This window comes from Rutidosis leptorrhynchoides, chromosome 1 (assembly GCF_046630445.1).
Source record: "Rutidosis leptorrhynchoides isolate AG116_Rl617_1_P2 chromosome 1, CSIRO_AGI_Rlap_v1, whole genome shotgun sequence".
Taxonomy (NCBI): Eukaryota; Viridiplantae; Streptophyta; class Magnoliopsida; order Asterales; family Asteraceae; genus Rutidosis; species Rutidosis leptorrhynchoides.
Window position 1 is genome coordinate 182645018 of NC_092333.1, and position 23019 is coordinate 182668036.

General features: G+C 32.8%; 1 protein-coding gene across 1 annotated transcript; it reads right to left on the bottom strand.

Annotated features, from left to right (window-relative positions):
• Positions 1-3258: 3258 nt before the first annotated feature.
• Positions 3259-12858, bottom strand: LOC139867417 (zinc finger CCCH domain-containing protein 24-like). The gene is made up of 16 exons (XM_071855786.1): positions 12280-12858; positions 12016-12108; positions 11647-11913; positions 10528-10600; positions 10282-10414; positions 10028-10181; positions 9853-9936; positions 7288-7410; positions 6589-6756; positions 5959-6093; positions 5699-5794; positions 5355-5525; positions 4804-4847; positions 4469-4714; positions 4132-4218; positions 3259-4031 (listed from the first exon to the last, which is right to left on the bottom strand). The coding sequence occupies exons 1-16, from the start codon at positions 12775-12777 to the stop codon at positions 3605-3607; spliced, it is 2799 nt and encodes a 932-aa protein (XP_071711887.1). The 5' UTR covers positions 12778-12858; the 3' UTR covers positions 3259-3604.
• Positions 12859-23019: the final 10161 nt, after the last annotated feature.

A 23019-nucleotide genomic window follows, 5' to 3' on the forward strand; every position in this document is an offset into this window, starting at 1 on the left:
TATGATATACACATAAAATCGTGGTCATTTGCTAAATACAAGTAAACGAATTTTCATGCTTTAAAACGTGAAAAATATACATATTTGAAGACATTTAAAAATGTGTGTAAATTACATTACATATTACATACACTCTTGAATGTAAGTTTTTTATAACGACGTCTATAAGCGTGAACTTATTAGTCAGTTTTCTATTTTAACACTTATAAATGTATATGCTTTTCTACGCTCTAATAAATGTGAAAAAAGAGTTCACATTTTCATCAAGCGTGAATTAAAAAGTGTGGAGAATCAACAATTTTGTTGTAGTGACATACATATCTCGATGTAAAATAAAAATTACTATAAATCACTTAGAGTGTGTTTAAACAATCTTATTTTATTATGAAAATAATTGTGTTACTAACAAAACGAAAATTAACAAACTTCGTAATGTTTTGATAAATTTGTTGTTTAATGACTTTTATCTATCATGTTATATATTCTCATACAACCTAATATGTCTCCTTTCATAAATTTAGATCAATAGCGAGAATATATAACATACTTTAAAGTCACGGGCTAATAAAATGATTGTTTCTTATAATTTCGCAAGAATATATAACATACCTTCAAATCACGGGCTCATAAAACTTTAGATAAATTCAAGAATATATAACATATTCTCAAATTACATGCTCATAAATTTTATTGTATCTTATAATTGATATTATCTTTAGTGTTTATGTTTTCGTATAACGCACGCGCTCAAAAACCTAGTATATCTTATATATCTAATATCTAATACTCCGTATAAAAAAAGTCTTATTTAAAAAATTATTATTATTATTATTATTATTATTATTATTATTATTAATTATTAATACTATTATTATTATTGTTGTTACTACTTTTTTTTTTTGGCAAAAAACAATGAAACTTGTATACGAACGAGAAAAACTAGCCATCAAAATGATGGCTAGACCCATTATAATTTAGCCCCTCTCAATATCTATCCATTACATAGTAGGATAAGAGGCTGAAATAAAATTACAACATCAACGTAGAAATAAAGAGTTAAACGCTAAACATTTAACCCATGGACTATGCCTACTACTACTTACTTTTTTTGTCTCGAATTAAATGTCCTTACAAATTTCTCTTAATTTAAGATAGGGGAGTGAATTATCCATTTTGCCCAAAATTAATAACAATTCTAATTTAATTAATATTTCATTTTCATGAATAAATTGTTATATTAATTGTTGCCTTTTATAAAAGGGTAAAAGTGTAATTAAACAATCAAAGAACAAAGCACATCGAACTCGACATCCACTTTCTCTGGAGAAAATTTTCAGTCAGCGAGGTCTGCATTCTGCATGTCCTTGCTCGGTTCCAAGTAGCCGACATTTTCACAAAAGAGCTACCAAGACTATTATTTGAAGGGTTTAAATCTAGTTTAGGCATTTGATCACCGATAGCTAAAACTGCGGGAGAGTAATAGTCAATAGTCAACGTTATATATATGTTAAGTATTTTAGCAAATCTTTGATTAGTTAGTCATACGTATCACTTCCTAATATGTTGGAAGCTTTGTTATAATATCCAAAAATATATGATGTATCTGGTGTATATATGTACCGTGTTATTTAAATGAAAATCATAAAGAATTATTACTCCTTTATAAATGTAGTAAGAGTACCCAACAGTGACAGACTTTCTCCCCAGGACTAGCTGTCACATCAACGCCACATATGTACTTCTTTTCGAGGACTAATTCAGGACTAAACACTAGCAACAATGACATACTTACTCAAATAATTTGAGACCTACTATATTAATTAATTAATTAAATGCACAAGTAAAAAAGTAAAAAGTATCACACATTTTACCATACTCCTCCACCATACTCCTCTAGTCCTCCGTCCAACAACATTTCTCAGGAAGACATTCAATTGGACGAAAACTAGGGTGGCCCCATGGGCGGATGCCTGGACGCCACGCTGCCATCAGCGTTCAAGTGGACATACTTTGAGAATTTTATGGGAATGGCTTTTCATTTTAAATATCAGGACATACTCTAATTAAACAAATTAATATTAATATTAATATAATTATTGTGAATGTTAATATAAACATTGAATGCTACTTCATTGAATTTTATGAGAGGTCATCATATTTACTTGTGCAAATCTTATTGGGGGATATGGATCGCTAGGAATGATGTGGCGTTTAACGGGGTATATATGTGTTGGGCCGCTTTAGTAGTTCGCATAAAGTTGAAGGTGTTCGGATGGCTAGTAAATTCGAAGAAATGCGCGAGTCGCCAGTTCTATGTGTGGAAGACAGAACCATGGTTACTAATGTAATAGTGCTACTGTAATGTTTGCTTACATTGATAGTGTTTGTATTTTTATCTTTTTGGCATATGCATGCTTGTAAGGTTGAATTTGATGCAAGGCTTCGCAGTGTTTTGGGCTTTCCAAGTGGACTAAATGCTTTGCAAGTCCAAATTGCCTAGTATGTAATTTGTAGTTTTTCACTTTGTGAAAAATTTCTATCAATACAATTTCATCCTTTTGCCAAAAAAATAAATAAATAAATAAAAATAAAAATAAAATTTACTTGTGCAAATGGAGTTGATGTTTTTGGAGCGATAGATGTTGGAGCTTGCTTGGTTGGGGTAGGCAAGTTCGAGGAGTTCGTTCACATTTCGCGTAAACTTTGAATAGAAGCTTGGTGATTATCCTGTAATTGAGTGATCTGCGACTGCATATTCTCATTGGCCTTAGTTTGGTTCAGTTTGGTTTTCAATGAAAACAAGTAATAAAAAAATAATTAAATAATAAATAAATCTGTGAAATTACTTGCCTGTTTTGGCTGCTGCCTATTTTTACCACCAATGGTTGTTACAAATATATGCTCTGTCTCGGCCCCATTGCCATCAAAAAGAATTGCAGGCTCCATTTCCCTGGATGTAACAAACGGTAAATTTGTGTTTAATGGTTGCAATATATAAGTATATTATTATAAAATCAATCAACGGATCATAATATAAAGCTGCAAGTTATACTTCCTAGCTGAATTCGTAAAAATGAAAGCCATTCCCATGTTATCTGGTACATAAAATTCTCAAAGTATAAATACTACAATAAAATTATATTTAAAATGAAAAGCCATTCCAATGCTATCTGGTAACCAACTTAACCATTATATCAGGACATACTCTAATTAAACAAAATAAAAGTGACATTCACAATAATTAATATTAATATATAAACATAAAAATCATAAAATACCTACTCGCTTCATTGAATTTGTTTAATCAGGTTAATTAAAAGAAATTCCTCAACTTCATTGAATTCCAACCCAAAATTAATATTAATATAAACATAAAATACCTACTCGCTCAAACGCAAAATAATTATCAAACTTCTATCCAAAATCTTGAGCGTAATATTACTGAGCTTTTTGAGCTAGTGAATCCAAAAGAAACACTCGGAATCCAAAAGAAACACTCGCATTCGGACCGAAAGACCAAATTTCGCGAGCAAATGAGATGAGTTCAAACCATTCATCCTCTTCTATTGAACCTGCAGATCTTCCTAAAGTTGATATGAATAAACTACTGATCCGATGATTCATCGGTTTCTTCAACTTCTTCGTTCATCGACCCCAAGTGCTTCATCATCTCGCGTCTGATCGCCTCCTTTTGCCTTGCTATTATTTCCCTGTCAGCTTCAGTCATATCAATCGCCAAACATCTCATTTGCGATTCAACTCTCTTTTGGTGATAATACATTTTTTTTTCTTGGTTTACAGTAGTAAAGTTTTGTTGAACCGACATATGTAGCAATTCTCGAGATGAATCTTTTCTTGAAGGCGCAGAATCCGACATCACTTTCCTTGCCTTTCTAGGCGTTTCAGATGGACGATCACAACCATATAATTCTTCGTTTGGGTTTCGTTCGTCGATCAGGTTTCGGTCCTCATCGTCTTTGTTCAAGCCAAATGCTTCCATGTGCACTTCTTCCACAACCGGCTCAAGTCTCCTATATAGAGGTTAAAATTAATTATCAAAAAAATAATTATATAACAAATATAACTATATCCGTTTGTAACGGATATAATTTGAAAATTATACGCTCCAACCGTTTGAATCTCGGGTTCCGGTCTTCATCGTCTTTGTTCAAGTCAAATGCTTCTATGTGCTCTTCTTCCACAACCGGCTCACGTCTCCTATATAGAGGTTAAAATTAAGTATTAAAAAAATAATTAAATAATAAATATAACTATATCCGTTTCTAACGGATATAATTTAAAAATTACACACTCCAACCGTTTGGTCCGAGTCTGTTTGAGTCAAGTCAAAGTCGGTCGGTCTGAGTACTACAGGGGCAACAAAAGAGTAACATAAATAAGGTCAATTCTAGATTGTGTGATGTTTTTTGAACAAGTTATAAAAAGTGTATTCCGAACAAAATTTTACCTCTCAAAAAGCATTACAAGTTCACAATGAGGAGTGTGAGGAAAAAGATCAACAGCCATGGCTTTAATTGGTTGAAATGGTTCTGAAATCGGCATTGATTTGGCTCTATGTCGAGACAAACTAGCGCCCCTCATATGTGTCGATCCCTGACTCTTATTATTCCCTTTTTCATTGTTATCAGAAGAAGATGGAGTGCAAAGCTCAGTAGCATTTGCCATTATGCTCTCGGGATTGCATGAAATATAGCTGATTAATCAAATGGGGAAAAAATTAATTATTTAAGAGGAAAATCTGTCACGTGGAATATAAAGGATGGTAAATATTAAAAAACTTACACAAGTCTATTTAAACCCGAATGAGTTCTAAGAGCTTTAATCACCTGCAATCACCGTATCAAAATGGGGTTATAAAAATCTGCAGCAAAACTTATTATTTACAGATGAAGTATAGATGTATAACAGTATAAGTACTTATTTTCCGTTTATAACTACTTCTTATCTGCATTTCCTGTTAATATTTTTTCAAAAAGATGTTTTAGGTTCTGATGCTATTCTATTAGCAATTTATACATAATTTTAATTTAAGAATCAAGAAAAATAATTTAGTCAGCATATCTTAAAAATAAATCAATGGTGTCATGGTGTGGCATAAGGTCTGTTTTGGTTTCTTTGATAAATTAGTAGCTACTTAAATAATAAAAGTAGCTAGGTACGCAACAACTAATTATTTGATTATTTCAACTTTGAAAAACATAAACACGTCCAAAAACTACCATCAACTCATTATCTTTTCCCTGATTATCAGATTCTGATAACGTAAGTCACATATTCATTTTCAAAAAGCCCATTTCCACTATATTTCAATAACAAAAGTAGAGAACACTCACGGTGGGATGAAGTCCAACACGAGGAGGATCCACAATGGCGACAACATTATCAAAACGCTGAATCTTGTTAAGTTTCTTGATATCTTCTTTAATACCATTAGCAGCATCATTGTTTTCATCTTGATTTGTTGTCAGGTATTCTTTTAATAGAGATCCCATTACATCCTCTACCTGTAATGTACACCCATATTAAATTTTATTTACAATATATATATATATATATATATATATATATATATATATATATATATATATATATATATATATATATATATATATATATATATATATATATATATATATAAGTCTGTTTACTTTGACAGATTAAATGACATTTTCCACACCTTTGAGCAGACAAAACGGCAATTCTTTATGCCATTTATTTCAGCATTTCTATTTGCATCAGCTACTGCAGACGCATTCAATTCAATGCCAACAACCTAATTAAAACATTGCAAATTATAACTATTATATCATTCAGCACAGTGATAAACAGACATTTGAAAATACAAATGGTGATCTCAGATATTAATAGTTGATGGTTTATGTTCCACATTTTAAAACCATCAGTGATAGTAGATTTTAGTGGGTTCAAGCAGATTACCATTCCAACACGGTGGGCTAACGTAAGGCCAATTGTTCCGGTACCACAGCATACATCAAATAGCAATGTGTTGGGTCCCAAACCCGCCCAATCCCCAGCAAGCGAATACAGTTTTTCTGCTGCAAGTGTATTCACCTACAAGATTAAGTTTCCACAATTCAGAAATCTCTGGTTTAAAAGACATAGAATAACAGCAAGGGCATCAATTTCAATGTGCTTACTTATGAATAATAGATTTGGGTTGCGTTTTTGTCTCAAGTGGGTACAATGATATATATATATATATATATATATATATATATATATATATATATATATATATATATATATATATATATATATATATATATATATATATATATATATATATATATATATATATATATATATATAAGGTCAAATATGTAGAGAGTCAACCAAAAGTCCTTACACATACAACTCACTGATGAATCTTTATGAGAATTAGATTATTACTCATAACTAAAGACGTTTTGGGGTCAAGCCAATATGACCTGTGCCAAAAATTACCAGACTCAACCATAACCAAACAACCCGCCCGATTTACTCATCTTCATATGCCTAAGTAGTAGCTGTATGTGAATTAAAAAGACTGTAAAGCAGGTACAGTACTTGAAAAAAGGCTGTTGGCGATATACAAAACCGAAGATTGTTTATATAGTCTTGGATCCTTGCTTTTGCAGTTTCAGAATCCCACAAGGGTTTACTCCCAGCCTTTGTAAGTGACAGCAAACGCATTGGTGCAGCAGCTGATGCTACATTGGATACCCATCGATGATCCTGTATGTATAATATACGAATTTCAAAACCATGATGACAAGTTCCAACTCACCAACTGAAATAAACTGAAAACGACGGACATAACTATTAACAAGCAACTACATTGTATTATTGTAGGGCTCAATCCCAAAGTGAGAGTGGAAATCATTAGTAGCCCACAAAATCTCATAGATGTGCAACGATATGATTTTTAAGGAAAAATTAACATTTTCAAAAGATCACCAACGATTTCTTTTCACGAAATAGCACTGTATTTCACAAGAGCATTTCAAAATCAACAAAAATAAAAAATAAAAAAAAAGAAGAATTTCTTAAAAGATGCTTACCATCTTTTATGTAGTTTGACACTTTGGCGAGTTTTTTTGTTGTGAAATGTTGACATTCGACGGGGTTTTTTCAAGTAAATTTTGTAAATTTATGATAATTTGCAAATTTATATGTCGGTTTTGCGTTAAACTTAACATTTGGATGTAACTTTATTGATTGGAATTCTAAAAAGAGTCAATTAAGTGAATGGCTTAGAAGTTATACCTGAACAGCAAGTACTGTAAGAGGCAAAGAAGGTGAATTTGTGGAAGCTCCTAACACAATAGCTTCAGCCATCTTCTCAAGTTCAATGTCAACAGCTCCTTTATCGAAGCCTGCTCTAGAAATCTGCGTATAAAATTTGTAACATACAGGTACCTTAGATTTAAACAAAAGTGACTTGATTTAACAACTATTTCTCTGTATTTTTTGGCTAAAGACTATTCCTCTGTAATATATATATATATATATATATATATATATATATATATATATATATATATATATATATATATATATATATATATATATATATATATATATATATATATATATATATAGTGGTAGTCAAGGGGGAAGTAACCAATCGGGGGAAGTGGGGGGAAGCAAATTTTTTTTTTTTTTCGTTTTTTGAAAAAACTTTGTTCACAAACATTATAGATTAGATGAAAATATGAATATTTAATAAAGACACTTTGTGATAAATGTTTTTATTTTGGCGGGAAAACGCTCGAAGAGTTAATATGTAACAATTATCGTGTTTTTTGAGCGTATGTTGAGGTTTTAGATATTAGGGTTTATAGGGTTTAGATATTAGGGTTTAGAAATTTAGAGTTTAGAAATTTAGAGTTCAGGGTTTAGATTTAGGGTTTAGATTTAGGATTTAGATTGAGTTTTTAACACGAACGGTTTATAGCTTAGGGTTTAGGGTACTTCGTGATGAATGTTATTATTTAGGCGGGAAAACGATCGACAAAAATAACATTCAAGATAATATTGATCGTGAAGAATGTTAACGTTTTTTTTTTTTTTTTTTCATGTTTTGTGAAGTAAAATTTAGCCCGATTTAGAGTTTAGGGTTTAAAGTTTTGGGTTTAGTCCCTAAACCCAAAACCCTACCTAAACCCAAAACACTAAACCCTAAACTCTAAATCGGGCTAAATTTTACTTCACAAAACATGGAAAAAAAAACGTTAACATTCAAGATAATATTAATCAATATTATCTTGAATGTTATTTTTGTCGATCGTTTTCCCGCGTAAATAATAACATTCATCGCGAAGTGTCTTTTCTAAATGTTCATATTTTCGTGTGATCTTGATGCCTGAAAAAAAAAATTCCAAAAAAACGAAAAAAAATAAAAAAAAAATATTGCTTCCCCCCGCTTGGTTACTTCCCCATTGATCCTGCCCCTATATATATATATATATATATATATATATATATATATATATATATATATATATATATATATATATATATATATATATATATATATGGAGAAGATCTAGCGCTAAGCACCCCCTTTGGGGATAAGGGGATAAGCGAATTTGACTTTTTTATATATTTAAAATTAGAGTCTGATGTATAATAACCAAAGCTAATGAAAAATTGACTAATGACTGATGAAAAATAATGTTTAGGGTTTAGTAATTAGTGTTTAGAAATTAGGGTTTAGATTGAGTTTTTAACACGAACAGTTTAGAGTTTAGGGTTTAGGGACTAAACCCAAAGCATTAAACCCTAAAGGCCTAAACTCTAAATCGGGCTAAATTTATAATTAAAAAAAAAAAAAAAAAAAAACTCACATAAAGTTAACATACACAGCATATGTATGATAAGCTGCTGTAAAAAAATTGTATTTTTTTTTAATCTAAACAATGAATACTAACCCCAAAAATTAAAAAATCTAAAATCTAATCTTAAAGATATAAAAAAACAACTTTACTTTACCCTTATCCCAAAAAAGGTGCTTATCCCTTGATCTCTCCCCTATATATATATATATATATATATATATATATATATATATATAGGGGAGAGATCAAGGGATAAGCACCTGTAAATCGGGCTAGGGGGGTCTTGGAGATAAGGGGATAAGTGATTTTGTGATTTTTATATCTTTAGTTCTACAGCTCTGATTTAAAAAATAAATCTGGTATCAATTTTCATCGTGTAGATTCAGTAAAAAAATAAATTTTTTTTACTGGCTTGTTAACTTACATCTGATGTATGTTACCAGCTGTTCATATACCAGTTCATATACCAGATGCATAATAAAAAAAAATAAAAAATGACTTTTGATTAATGAAAAACAGTGTTTAGGGTTTAGTAATTAGGGTTTAGAAATTAGGGTTTAGGGTTTAGAATGAGTTTTTAATACAAACGGTTTAGAGTTGAGGGGTTAGGGTTTAAGATTTATGGACTAAACCCCAACCCCTAAACCTTAAACTCTAAATCGGGCTAAATTTTAAACAAAAAAAAAAAACTCAAAACAGGTTAACATACATCAGATGTATGATAAGCTACTTCCAAAATTAAAAAAAAAAAAAAAAAAAAAAAAACTTTTATTTCCTTGAATCTACACAATGAATACTATTCCCAGAAATTTTTATTTTTTAAATTGGAGCTGTAGAACTAAAGATATTAAAAATCAAAATCACTTATCCCCTCATCCCCAAAAAGGTGCTTATCCCTTAACACCCCCCCCCCCAACATATATATATATATATATATATATATATATATATATACATGTCAACAATTTCAAAAAATACAGTAAACCACAACCTGAACCATAAGCAAGACCTCTGCAATGTTTGTTTCACTTGACTGTCGATCAGCAATATTGCCAGGTGCCCTTCCTTCCCGAACCTAGTTATATGATAGTATGTCAACATGGTTATTAGACAACAAAAAATGAACCAAAATGCACCTTTAGCAAAATAAAAAGATCAGTTCTTACTGTTAGTTGACGCCAAAATCCAGAATTATTCATCCTATTCCATATAGGAAAGGTTGAATTTTGTAAAAAATTCTGGAATATTTCGGCATACTTGCAACCAATTTTGGAAACATTTGGACAATCAGAAGGTTCTTCAACTGCTGTCACCCCCTCCCTAATTCACATAATCATTATAATAATGTCATTAATTCCTGAGCAAAAAATTAGAGCAAAAAAAAAAAAATAACCAACTCAGATCAATTGATAAAAAAAACCTGAAATTTCCAAGCAAAAAACCAACTGTAGGTTTTCCCTGGAGAGAATATCCGATAGAAAATTCACATCTGTTACGATATCCATTTACAAGTGGTGATTCAATTATACCCTCTAGTTTGCAAGCAAGACCACCTACAACCATTAAAAAACAGGTGCCTTATTTTAAATTTATCTCTTTTAAAAAAACATCTTGAAGGTTTAGATAAGAAGATGGTGAATCTTATTGTGTTCGATTAAGTAGGCACCTATATCCCTCGATTTAGTTATCCAATCTGGTTGTGAGACACCATCAGGACAAGCTTTGCGTGCATTTCGAGCCTACATTGAGTCAGTAGCCATCGTTAGTTAAAATATTGAAATATCTTTCACAACAAATCCTAATGGTCGAATAAAAAGAGATATTTTTAGAGTGCAGTTTGTTGCGAAGAAATAAATAGACAAATAAATAAATAACTGAAGAAGATATCTTATAAAAGAAAATCAGCACTTCTAAAACCTCTACTTTTTCAACTATTTTCTTTTGTGTAGATAAAAAAAAAACTTATGTCTTCGAAACTGGAAAATGAAATATCATCAAACATGTTTCGATATTCATGTATATTCTAGAGATAGAAAAAACATTTCACATTTAATGATACGCATACGCAACTAACAAACACCATACAAAACTAGTCAAACTACAAAACGAAAAATGACATAACAAATGCATACAAAACACAAGTGCTTATCCCGCATGCATATGCGGAATACGCATATAAGTCCTGACCAGCATACTAGATATTACAATATCTATACGCTAAATGACGAAACAAGGGTATAGCCGCGCTTTCTATGCGCCTATACCATTGGATGCGTTCCCTTTTGACTTGGTCTTACGTTTGCCTTGTCAATCAAGTAAACGATAAGATCAAACCTTTATTCGGTTTCCTTGATTCGCGTAAGTTGGTTATGGAATGGATTACAATTAAATGAGAATAGAATCCTATTCAGACCCTAATTGCTAGCCTATAAATACATGACTCTAAAACCCTAAGGAACGCGACGTTTTCATACGTAAAATAAGCATACTACATTAAAAGAATAAGCATTCTTGCAATCATCACGATAGATTTTCAGGTATGTTCTATCAACTATGAATCCTTCATGTCTTATGGCCACTGTCGAAGGTTCGAATCTCGTTTGTCCTTAAACCCCATTATTGCACTCAAGCGTAGGTTCACCCTAACTGTTAAAATATGTTTCATCAACATTTTATGCCAAAATGAAGATCATTCATTAAGAACACTCTTCTGCAACTAAGTGCAAACCAGACTATGCTATGCTATTATGTATTAAAGTGATAAACAAATGCAAAAATTGCCTACAAGTTTTTTCAAGATTTGCATGATATTTTTCTTCTTTTGTTCCAGCTGATCTTCATAAGACATATGAGCAAGTGGAGTCACAGCATCACGTGCACTTCTACCACTTTCAGGCGTAGAATCGTCATTAACCAAGTCTCCATCTCCACCTTTGTTACCTAACTCTGAATTATCCGAAACCATTTTTGGTTTCACATTTCTATCAAAAGATCTCGGATTAGCATCCATGATCTTTAGATTTTTATTCCGAAATGGTTTTCCCTGCAGCTTCTGTTATAATGACGATTAGCATCACAAACCGAAATTACCCCATCTATCTATTAATTTTGACAAAATAATATCTCAATTTTTCATTAATCACAAAAATAATACCTCAACTGCAACTTTAACCTGCTTTTCTGTTTCGAAAGTTACAAACGCTACAAACATTCCTTTCTTTGTTTTAGCTGACTTATATTCAATCCCCTACATAAAACACATTTGATTAGATTACACAACAATTCAAAAGTGCATTTATCAGTTTTGTAAAATTTCAATGAGCTCGTAATCCAAAAAAAAAGCTTACCTAAAATCCATTTATATCTATATATGCGAGTACATTCATAAATAAAACTATAAACTTACAAAACATCACACCTCTTCATTTAGAAATTCATTTAATTTCTTAGAAGTCCATTTAACTGGAAGATTAATCAAACACTTATCAAGTGCAGATTCAGTGCATTCTTCTTCCGTTACCGTCTCCGTCACCATGACGTCATCATCACCGTTATTATCCGATTTCAACTTCTTCGCTTTCTCGGAAGTAGGGTCCCAAGTATTATCGGGTCGGATCCTGAGCTCTAACTCTCCGTGAGCATACCGGCAGGTGTCTCCATGACTACACGCAGCTCCGGTTCGTCTAAAATAAGAACATAAACTCGTTTTCCATAGAGGATTGACTGAACCGGTTATTTCATCCGGTTCCGGTTCGGATTCGGTTCGCTTACGTTTCTCACCTTGTTGTGAAGCTGGGGATGCTTGAGAGACATTTAGCTCGTTTTCCGGTGGTGTTGGTTGACCTACGCCGGTCAACGTTGAGTCATTGGTGGTTTCAATGGCGATTGACGGACTATTTAGGTTTTCAGTAGTCATATTATCGTCACAATTTGGGGTTTAATTTTTGCGCTTTAAAAAAAGTGATCGAAGCTTGGTACGGTTTTTAGATCATACAGAGTGGTAATGCAATATTGATTATTTTTAAGAATAAGGGGAGTTGGTGATAATGCAATATTGATACTTCTCAGTTCTCACTTTTATAAAATACTAGCTGGTGACTTAATAAAAGAAAGTGTAAATGTAAAAATATTATCCCACCTCAAAGTTAAACACAAAATATGGATTTGTTAAAAAAACAAAATTATCACAATGAGTAAACTCAGTAAATAGAATTCTGCCATATGAATGACAATTACAGAATTGATTCATTTGTGGCTTAAACAACTTAGAATATTAATTGTTGTAAACATGATTCAGATAAAAAGCACGTTCTTTAAAGCACGTTCTTTAATTATGTAACTGATTAAACATTCTTTGTCATGCTTTGTTGGAAATTAATATAACTTTCACCCACAAATAATTTTTATGAGTGCGAGTGGTTCAAAAGTTGAAAGTGGTTGGTCATTGTTTACTGGTTGTCACCTCATTATTTATATAACAATTCATAAAATTGGGAGTAGTGGGATAATAGTAGGAAATGGTTGGATACATAAGGGTATCTATAACTAAGAACCGAAGCAAGTTTTCAACACTCAATTTAACAAGAGAAAAACATGCATACAATTCTTTTGAGAGATTGTGAGTATACTTGTTCACAGAGGCGAAGCCAGGATTTGAGAATAAGGGAGGCGGCCGATAATTAAATTTCAATAATAAGAATTTCATATGTCACATCGCAAGAGACTGAGAGTTTATTTATTACTAAATAAAACGAAATCATTTTAAATAAAATTAAGTATGAGTTATAGTAATACTTCACAAATTAATTAATTAAAGCTAATGTTCAAGAAAACATATTAATTCATGTGACATCGATTTGTAGTCACGTTGGGTAACCTATTAGTAATAATTTGATTAAAACGATCGCAAATATTATTCTTTTTGGACACATGTTTAACCTATGATCATTAAATAAACTCATACTAAGCAATTATGTAATTCAGATATAATTTATGATTAAAATTCAAATAAACACAAAAACTGTAAAAGGTAGAAGGTTTTTCATATTCGGGTTACCGGGATGGCAGGAGGCAGGTAATTCGACCTCATACTTTAATGTATTGTAGCCCAGGATTACTCTATCCTTTTCAACTCATTCCTGACCACTACTAAATATTTTTTATAGACATGATTCGAACATGAGACCTCTTGCAAGAAACTCGGACTATTTTGTGATATTAAAAAATTAATAATAATAACCCTAAATATTAATAGGTTATAGTAATATCCATAAACAAAATATGTATAGTCAGTACGAGTTCGATCTATATGAAAGATATAAATCAGTTATAATATATAAACAACACTAAAAAAAACAATAAATAAAAATTCAACTCGCAAGATATATAATGTTATTGACTTTTTGCGTTGCTATTTTTTTTTATTTTAGTTTTTTTCGTCGCAGTTACACAGAAGTAATTACGGAGTAATAAGTGTCCCGCACCTAATATTTTATGACTTCGGGGTATTTTTTTCAACATAAAATTGAGGTATGAACCTTTTTATTACCGGGCCAAATTAATAAACTAAAAAATGTAAATGAAATACAAATTTTAAAAGGACCAATCACATTAAAGTGGCTACAATAAATAACTCAAAGTTAGATACGGAGTAATTTTTTTTTTTTTAAAGGCAAGCTTGCATCGCGTATCATTTATTTTAACGACACTCATCATTTGCACACACACACGCGCTTTCGGGCAGAAAACCCGAACCACACTCTGAGGATCCGACCCTTAAACCATTCCGAGGGGCAGGCGGGCCGGACCTTAGTCCCGGAGCGGGTCGGTAAAACCTTCCATTTGGGCCACCTTCAAGGAATATATTTCAATTCCTAGAGCGGGTGACGAGGTTCGAACCCGAGACCTCTAGCCCTGCGAGTACACAAGTGTAACCGCGGTACCGCTGGATCGAAGATCCGTTGGTAGATACGGAGTAATATTAATTCAATGTTTGTGGCTAAATTGGGGTAGGCATGGCATAGATGACCACTCGCGGGTAACGGGTACGGGTTCTATATACCCGCGACCCGCCCGTCAGGTTTCTTTTTTGTACGTTGAGACCCGTTATCCGCTTAAGGGTAAAAACTTTTCGCCCATGCTCGTGACCCGCGGATACCCGCGGATACCCGTGACCCGCGGGTAACCCGCGGGTAATAATAATATACAAAGCTTTATTAGAAAATCCAAATAATTTTATTAATTATAAAACCATATGTACAAGCTATATGTATAATGACTTGAAAATTAAGTTTTTTACTTGTATATAATATTATATTTTTAATCATTATTCAAATACTCGTAAAATAGTTTTTAAATTTAATAAATGTAAGTATTAATTCGTGAGTAAATTAAAAAAAGTCTCATGTATTCACGGGTCGAGTTTTACACGCAACGGGTAGTATATACACGCAACCCGCCCGCGACCCGTCGGCGGGTATAAATTTTTACCCATACCCGTACCCGCGGGTATGATTTAATGATTTTACCCGCCCATCGCGGATCGGGTACCCGCGAGTCACGGGTTTTTTCTCGCCCATTGCCATCCCTACATAAGCCCCTCTATTGCCTCCGCCCCTGTTTATTCAAGTGGAACATAGCAAATCGTTGAAGGAACTTAGACCGTGATACTGTAAAAGCTTTCCATTTGTGATTGCTTTCCCGACCGGTAATTTAAACGTCGATCCTATTCGCTTCCGCCGTATAATTTCTGGTATGTCTAGAAACTATCTAAATACAACATTGGTACAAGAGCTATGATGTTTATTTTCAGGTTAACATGCTAAGCTTTCTGCATGATGTTGCATGAATTATATTTGTTTTATTGTTGACTCAGATCGCATGTTTAACATGGTTTACAAAATTGTTAAAGGCTTGATATATAGCTTCTATATTAATATTCAGTACCAAACTCGTTGTTTGATAACCTTGATTTCTTGGTTATATATATATATATATATATATATATATATATATATATATATATATATATATATATATATAGTGGTATGATCAAGAGGGAAGTAACCAATCGGGGGGAAGCAAATTTTTTTTTTTTCGTTTTTTGAAAAAACTTTGTTCACGAACATTATAGATGGGATGAAAATAAGAACATTTAGTAGAGACACTTTGTGATAAATGTTTTTATTTTGGCGGGAAAACGCTCGAAGAAGTAATATATAACAATTATCGTGTTTTTCGAGCGTATGTTGAGGTTTTAGCTATTGGGGTTTAGATATTAGGGTTTATAGGGTTTAGATATTAGGGTTTAGAAATTTAGGGTTTAGGGTTTAGATTTAGGGTTTAGATTTAGGATTTAGATTGAGTTTTTAACACGAACGGTTTAGAGTTTAGGGTTTAGGGTTTAGGGTTTGGTGTTTTGGGTTTATGGAATAAACCCAAAACACCAAACTCTAAACCCTAAACCCTAAACCATAAACCATAAACTCTAAATCGGGCTAAATTTTACTTCACAACACATGAAGAAAAAAACGTTCATATTCTTCACGAACAATATTATCTTGAATGTTATTTTTGTCGATCGTTTTCCCGCCTAAATAATAACATTCATCACGAAGTGTCTCTTCTAAATGTTCATATTTTCGTGTGATCTTGATGCCGGAAAAAAAAATTCCAAAAAAAACGAAAAATTTTTTTTGCTTCCCCCCGCTTTCCCCCGATTGGTTACTTCCCCATTGATCCTGCCCATATATATATATGTATATGTATATATATATATATATATATATATATATATATATATATATATATATATATATATATATATATTTTTTATTTAAAATAATATTAATTTGTTGTGAAGTTTTTTTTTCTTAGGTAGAAAAATCTCAAACTAAACAATTTTTGTGTAACTCCTAAATGTGACGTTTGGTGGTAGCATGAATTATATCCCCCACTTTACTAACTTTTTTTTTTTAAAATAAAACCCGAACGTTAAAAGAAGCAACTTTCACAAAATGAACAACCCTTCAATGTTATGTCGAAAAAAATTCTTTTTTACAAAATAGATCAAGACTTTTTTTAACTCGCATTCAAAACGGAGCCCCGACGCGAAGCGAGGGCTCCACAACTAGTTATATCTATATTACCAATATCTTTATTTAAAAGGAATTAAATCAACATTTCCATGATCATTGAGTGGCGATCTGTAATATAAATGGTCTACGCATGTATTATTTGTTACCAAAGTTATTTATATTACGTGTACATATGGTGATATGTATGGTATTGTATTATGGAAGATGGACGCTTCGAATTTTATGTAACTCACGAAGTGTTTTTTTTAATGGTTAATTGTTGAGAAATACTAGTGTCTTGTTAATAAGATATTGTATCATTTACTTTTGTATGAACGTTAAACATCTCTTATATTAACTTTTATTATCTATAAAATTTTGACTTATAGACATTATGAGTTAATAATAGCATGATTGATTTTTTAACTGATACTGAGTAATGAAAAGTACACATTGCTAGTGACATATTTTTTGTTATGTTTCCGTAACATTCATCAAGCATGCCTTAGTTTAAAATCTCGTACATATTTTTTGTTATTTTTTGTTATGTATCATTTATTGCATAGATCATTGTTTATGAGAACATTCATATGAATTGATATGTTTGAAATATGGTATCGAAAAGTCGTGCCAATTCGGATTTATAATCTTGTATATATTATTGTGTTAATGACAGTTTCATAATAGGTTTTATAGATGATAATTGGAAACATAGTGACCTTTTTCTCTATAGCCTATGATGGACTATTATTTAATAAAATAATATAGTTGCAAGATGATTGCATAATTGGATGGATATACCTAACCTTGTATAATTGTCTTGAATATAGAACTTTTGTGTTCAATCATGGCTTTTCCATCAAAGAACATTGTTGCTGAACTTAACAAGGGTGTTAAGTTGAATGGTGACAACTATAAAATATGGAGCATGAAACTCGAATATGTGTTGGAAGAGCAAGAGGCTCTTGTTGCTCTTACTCAATCAATGGAAGTACCTGAGGTGGGTGATACGAAACAACATAAAAGGGATGCTGAAGGGTACATCACTTGGAAACGTAAGAACACCATTGCTCGCATTACGTTGCTGAGCAGCATGGATGATGACATCATGCGTGATTTTTGCAAGTATGAACTAGCAAAAGATATGTGGAAAGCATTGGCTGACAAGTTTGGTGCAACCTCGGTGACCAAACTAAGATCTCTCACTATCAAGTTTGACCAATATAAAAAGAAGTCTGATCATACCATGAAAAAGCATGTCAGACAAATGTCAAACACGATAAGTGAATTGAGAAACGCAGGTCATGTTCTTACTGATGAACAACAGGTTCAAGCTATGATCCGTTCCTTGCCTCAAAGTTGGGAGCAAATGAAAATGCATCTCACACATAATGAGAACATCAAGACTTTTGAGGACTGTGCGCGCCATTTAGAGCTAGAAGAAGATCGGATTGAGGCCAGTAAGTCAATCACTGAGGTGAATATGGCGACAAGCTCAAAAAATGCTTTTGGGCATAAGCGCAAGTTTCATCACCATAAGGGTAAAGAAACTTATAAGTCCAACAAAAGGCCAAACACCAATCATCGTGGCAAGGGAACACGCCCCTCCAAGAAAGTAAACATTGCAAAAGTAAAATGCTACAATTGTAGCAACAAAGGGCATTTTGCTCGTGATTGTCTCGAGCCTAAAAAGGTATATTCTTACGATGCTTATGTTAGCAAACTTTGTGTTGCTAGTTCTGTTTTCTTAACTGAATCTCAACCTTTGTTGATTGTAGACTCAGGAGCAACAGACCATGTAGCTAAGGACAAAGACACCTTTGTAGAATTTCGACGAGTTTCTCATGGAGCTATGTGGATTTATGTGGGAAACAACTCAAGAGTTCCAGTTGAAGGGATCGGGTCATGCAAGTTAGTCATGCGTGAAGGACGAACCCTAATCCTACATGATGTTTTATATGCTCCTCAAATTCGTCGAAATTTGATTTCTGTTTTGGTTTTGTTAAGACTTGGTTTTCATTAGTACTTTCATGATAATGTTGTTGAATTGTCTTTGGGAACAAACTCTTATGGTTTTGGTTATGTCCTTAACGGTTTATCGTAATGGATGTTGATTATCTTAATAATAAACCATGTTTTTCCTTAGTTGCATCTTCTAATAAGTTTGATAATGATGTAAACAATTGGCATGCTAGACTTGGTCATATCGGCCAATTAAGAATGAATGGATTAGCTAGAGATGGTTTACTGGCTAATATTGATAAAGTGGAATTGTCCACTTGTGAGCATTGTCTGGCAGGAAAAACTGCGAGAAAACCATTTGGAAAAGGAATTCGTGCCGATTTTCCATTGCAATTAATACATTCGGATAAATGTGGTCCTATGAATGTTCGAGTAAGGCATGGAGCGTATTATTTCATCACATTCATTGATGATTATTCTCGATTCGGTTACGTCTACTTGATCTCTCACAAATCCGAAGCGTTGGATTATTTTCAAAGTTATATGAATTTTGTTGAGAATCAATTAGAACGTAAGATTAAAGCATTAAGAACCGATCGAGGACGTGAATACCTATCTGATTCGTTCAAAGCTCTATGTGATGCTGAAGGTATTCAACGTCAATTAACTACTCCTAGGACTCCGCAACAAAATGGTGTTGCAGAAAGGCGGAATAGAACGCTTCTTGAAATGGTTAGGTCAATGATGGCACAAGCAAATTTGCCTATCACCTTTTGGGGTGATGCTTTGTTAACTGCCATATTTGTACTTAATCGTGTGCCTTCAAAATCAGTAACTTCCACACCATATGAGTTATGGACAGGTCGCAAACCTGACTTGAATATGTTAAGACCTTGGGATTGTGCAGCGTATACTTTGGATTCCTTACAAAAATATGGAAAATTAGGTCCAAGAGGAAAGAAATGTGTTTTCATAAGATACTCTGAACAATCAAAAGGTTATGTGTTTTTGGGTGAACACGAAAGTGGGAGCATAACTGAATTTGAATCTCGAGATGTTACATTCTTGGAAAACGTGTTTCTGAAACAAGGGGATCTTGATAAAGATTGGTCTTTATTTTAGACTACAGAATTACCTCATTTGAGTGGGAGAGATTTGAGGAGTGAAGATGAAGAATTTGTTTCTTTGAATTTAACTCCTCAACCTATTGCGAATGATGATAATCCTGATTCTAGTGGGAACAATACGGCAAACCAATAACAAGTTTTCAAAGAATCGCAACCCGTTGCCAGCGAACATAATTCTGATCCAAGTGGGAGCAATTTGGTAAACCAAGAATTTGTTTCAATGGATAACCAACCACGACGAAGTAGTCGTCAAAGTAAACCTCCACTTCGGTATGAGATCGAAGATGGTTATACTTTTATGGTTCAACTAGAAGAGGATGAACCAAGAAATATAAATGAAGCTCTCACTTGTCCTGCAAAGAATGAATGGTTCAAGGCAATGGAAGAAGAGATGGAGTCTATGAGATCCAACAACGTTTGGTAATTGGTTGAGCTTCCAAAAGGAAGAAAAGCCATAGGAAGTAAGTGGATTCTCAAAATAAAGCGTAAAGCTGATGGTAGTATTGAAAGATACAAAGCTCGAATTGTGGCAAAAGGCTACAATCAACAAAAAGGGATTGACTATGATGAAACGTTTTCACCTGTTGTAAGACTCACATCAATTCGTTTGATTCTAGCAATAGTGGCAAGTATGAACCTTGAGTTACATCAAATGGATGTAAAGACTGTTTTTCTCAATGGAAATTTAGTTGAAGAAATCTATATGGAACGCCGACGGGTTTCATTAAAGAAGGCCACGAACATAAGGTTTGTAGATTGCTTAAATCAATATATGGCCTCAAGCAGTCATCAAGACAATGGTATATACATTTTCACAATGTGATCACGTCACATGGCTTCTATTGGTCCCTTGATTAACAACATGAGTATTGTAGAGAGGGGGAATGAATACAATTTCCTTTAATTAACTAACCAATTAAACACAGTTTAGTATTCAAGCATGTAATTTAAATAGAGTCAAATGTAATTTTTCAACTGTTATTCTTTATTGATTAAATCACAAAGAATTACAACTATCCTTGGCGGAATGATAGTTGGTTGATACAGATTTACCTAAGTATAGCTATGAGGATAAACTTAAAGCTATTACAAAAGATACAATTTGAGCTATGAAATAATCAAAAGATACAATTTGAGCACTAGAAGGCTATCTGTCTCTATCTTTATCTTTTTCTAGTTCATCACCAGATACCTCTTCTTCTTTCACTTTCCAGGCAGCCCAGGCTTCAGGAAATAGGATAGGTAGCTCAGCAGGGTCATAAACTGGAACATGAGGGGGTAGAATGATGGGATCTCTTCTGTGTGGGCCTTCACCAGTAGATTTCTTTCTTTTAGGCTTTTGAGAAAGTACTTCTTCTACGTTCACTACTGGTGCATTCCCAAATCTTGTTGCTTTGTTGAAGAGTTCTTGGAGTTCAGGCTTCAGTGTATCTTTAATACCACTTTTACCCTTACCAATGAAGTACTCCAATATCTCCATCCATTCACTGAATCCGAAGGTTCTTAATTCAGTGTAGTCTACCCTCTCTTGAATGTTATTTTCCCTGCTGATACTGAAAGCTCTTTTTGTGCCTCTGTGCACTTTGATGATCTTGATGGGATTGGATCTCCTGGTCAGCACATCACTATACTTGCTCCTATAATAATGATCAGATAACTCTATTATTCGTTTAGTTTCTATAGGGGCATTAGCAGGTGCTTTCTGATAATGCTAAAAACTAACATATATTTCATAGCATTATTCCTCAAGAAAGACAAGCTTTTAGTTGCAATTGTCCTATTTACAAGTAATGTTCGTTTAAATAATAAAAGGCGAAGACAAAGACAGATTCGACAAATTGAAGACGCAAAGGTCCAAAAAGCTCAAAAGTACAAAATACAATCAAAGTGGTTCCAATTATTGATAAGAAACGTCTCGAAATTACAAGAGTACAAGATTCAAATCGCAAAGTACAAGATATTAAATTGTACGCAAGGACGTTCGAAAATCCGGGACCGGGACCAGAGTCAACTCTCAACGCTCGACGCAATGGACTAAAAATTACAAGTTAACTATGTATATAAATATAATATAATATATAATTAATTATATAATTTATATATATATTATATTTATATAAAAATCCGTCGGCAAGAAAGGAGCCAAAATGGAGTGAGCTGTAAAATCAAACTCCGCGACTCTCGGAGTTTGAAGAGGAAAAGTGCGGCGAGTCGCGGAGATTCCCTGGACTCAAATCCCTATAAAAGGCAACGCAGTTTGATCATTTTTAATATCATATATCCATCCTCTCTATATCTATACGTAATATTTATATTTATAATTTATATTTTAAATTTAATTTTAATTTTAATTCTAATAATAAGGGTATGTTAGCAAATGTTGTAAGGGTGTAAGTTGAAATTCTGTCCGTGTAACGCTACGCTATTTTTAATCATTGTAAGTTATGTTCAACCTTTTTAATTTAATGTCTCGTAGCTAAGTTATTATTATGCTTATTTAAAACGAAGTAATCATGATGTTGGGCTAATTACTAAAATTGTGGAATTATTATGTTGGGCTAAGTTATTAATGTCTCGTAGCTAAGTTATTATTATGCTTATTTAAAACGAAGTAATCATGATGTTGGGCTAATTACTAAAATTGGGTAATTGGGCTTTGTACCATAATTGGGGTTTGGACAAAAGAACAACACTTGTGGAAATTAGACTATGGGCTATTAATGGGCTTTATATTTGTTTAACTAAATGATAGTTTATTAATTTTAATATAAAGATTTACAATTGGACGTCCCTATAAATAACCATATACACTCAATCGGACATGATGGGCTGGATATTTATATGTACGAATAATCGTTCATTTAACCGGACACGGGAATGGATTAATAGCCACTAGAATTATTAAAACAGGGGTGAAATTATGTACAAGGACACTTGGCATAATTGTTAACAAAGTATTAAAACCTTGGGTTACATGCAGTCGATAACCTGGTG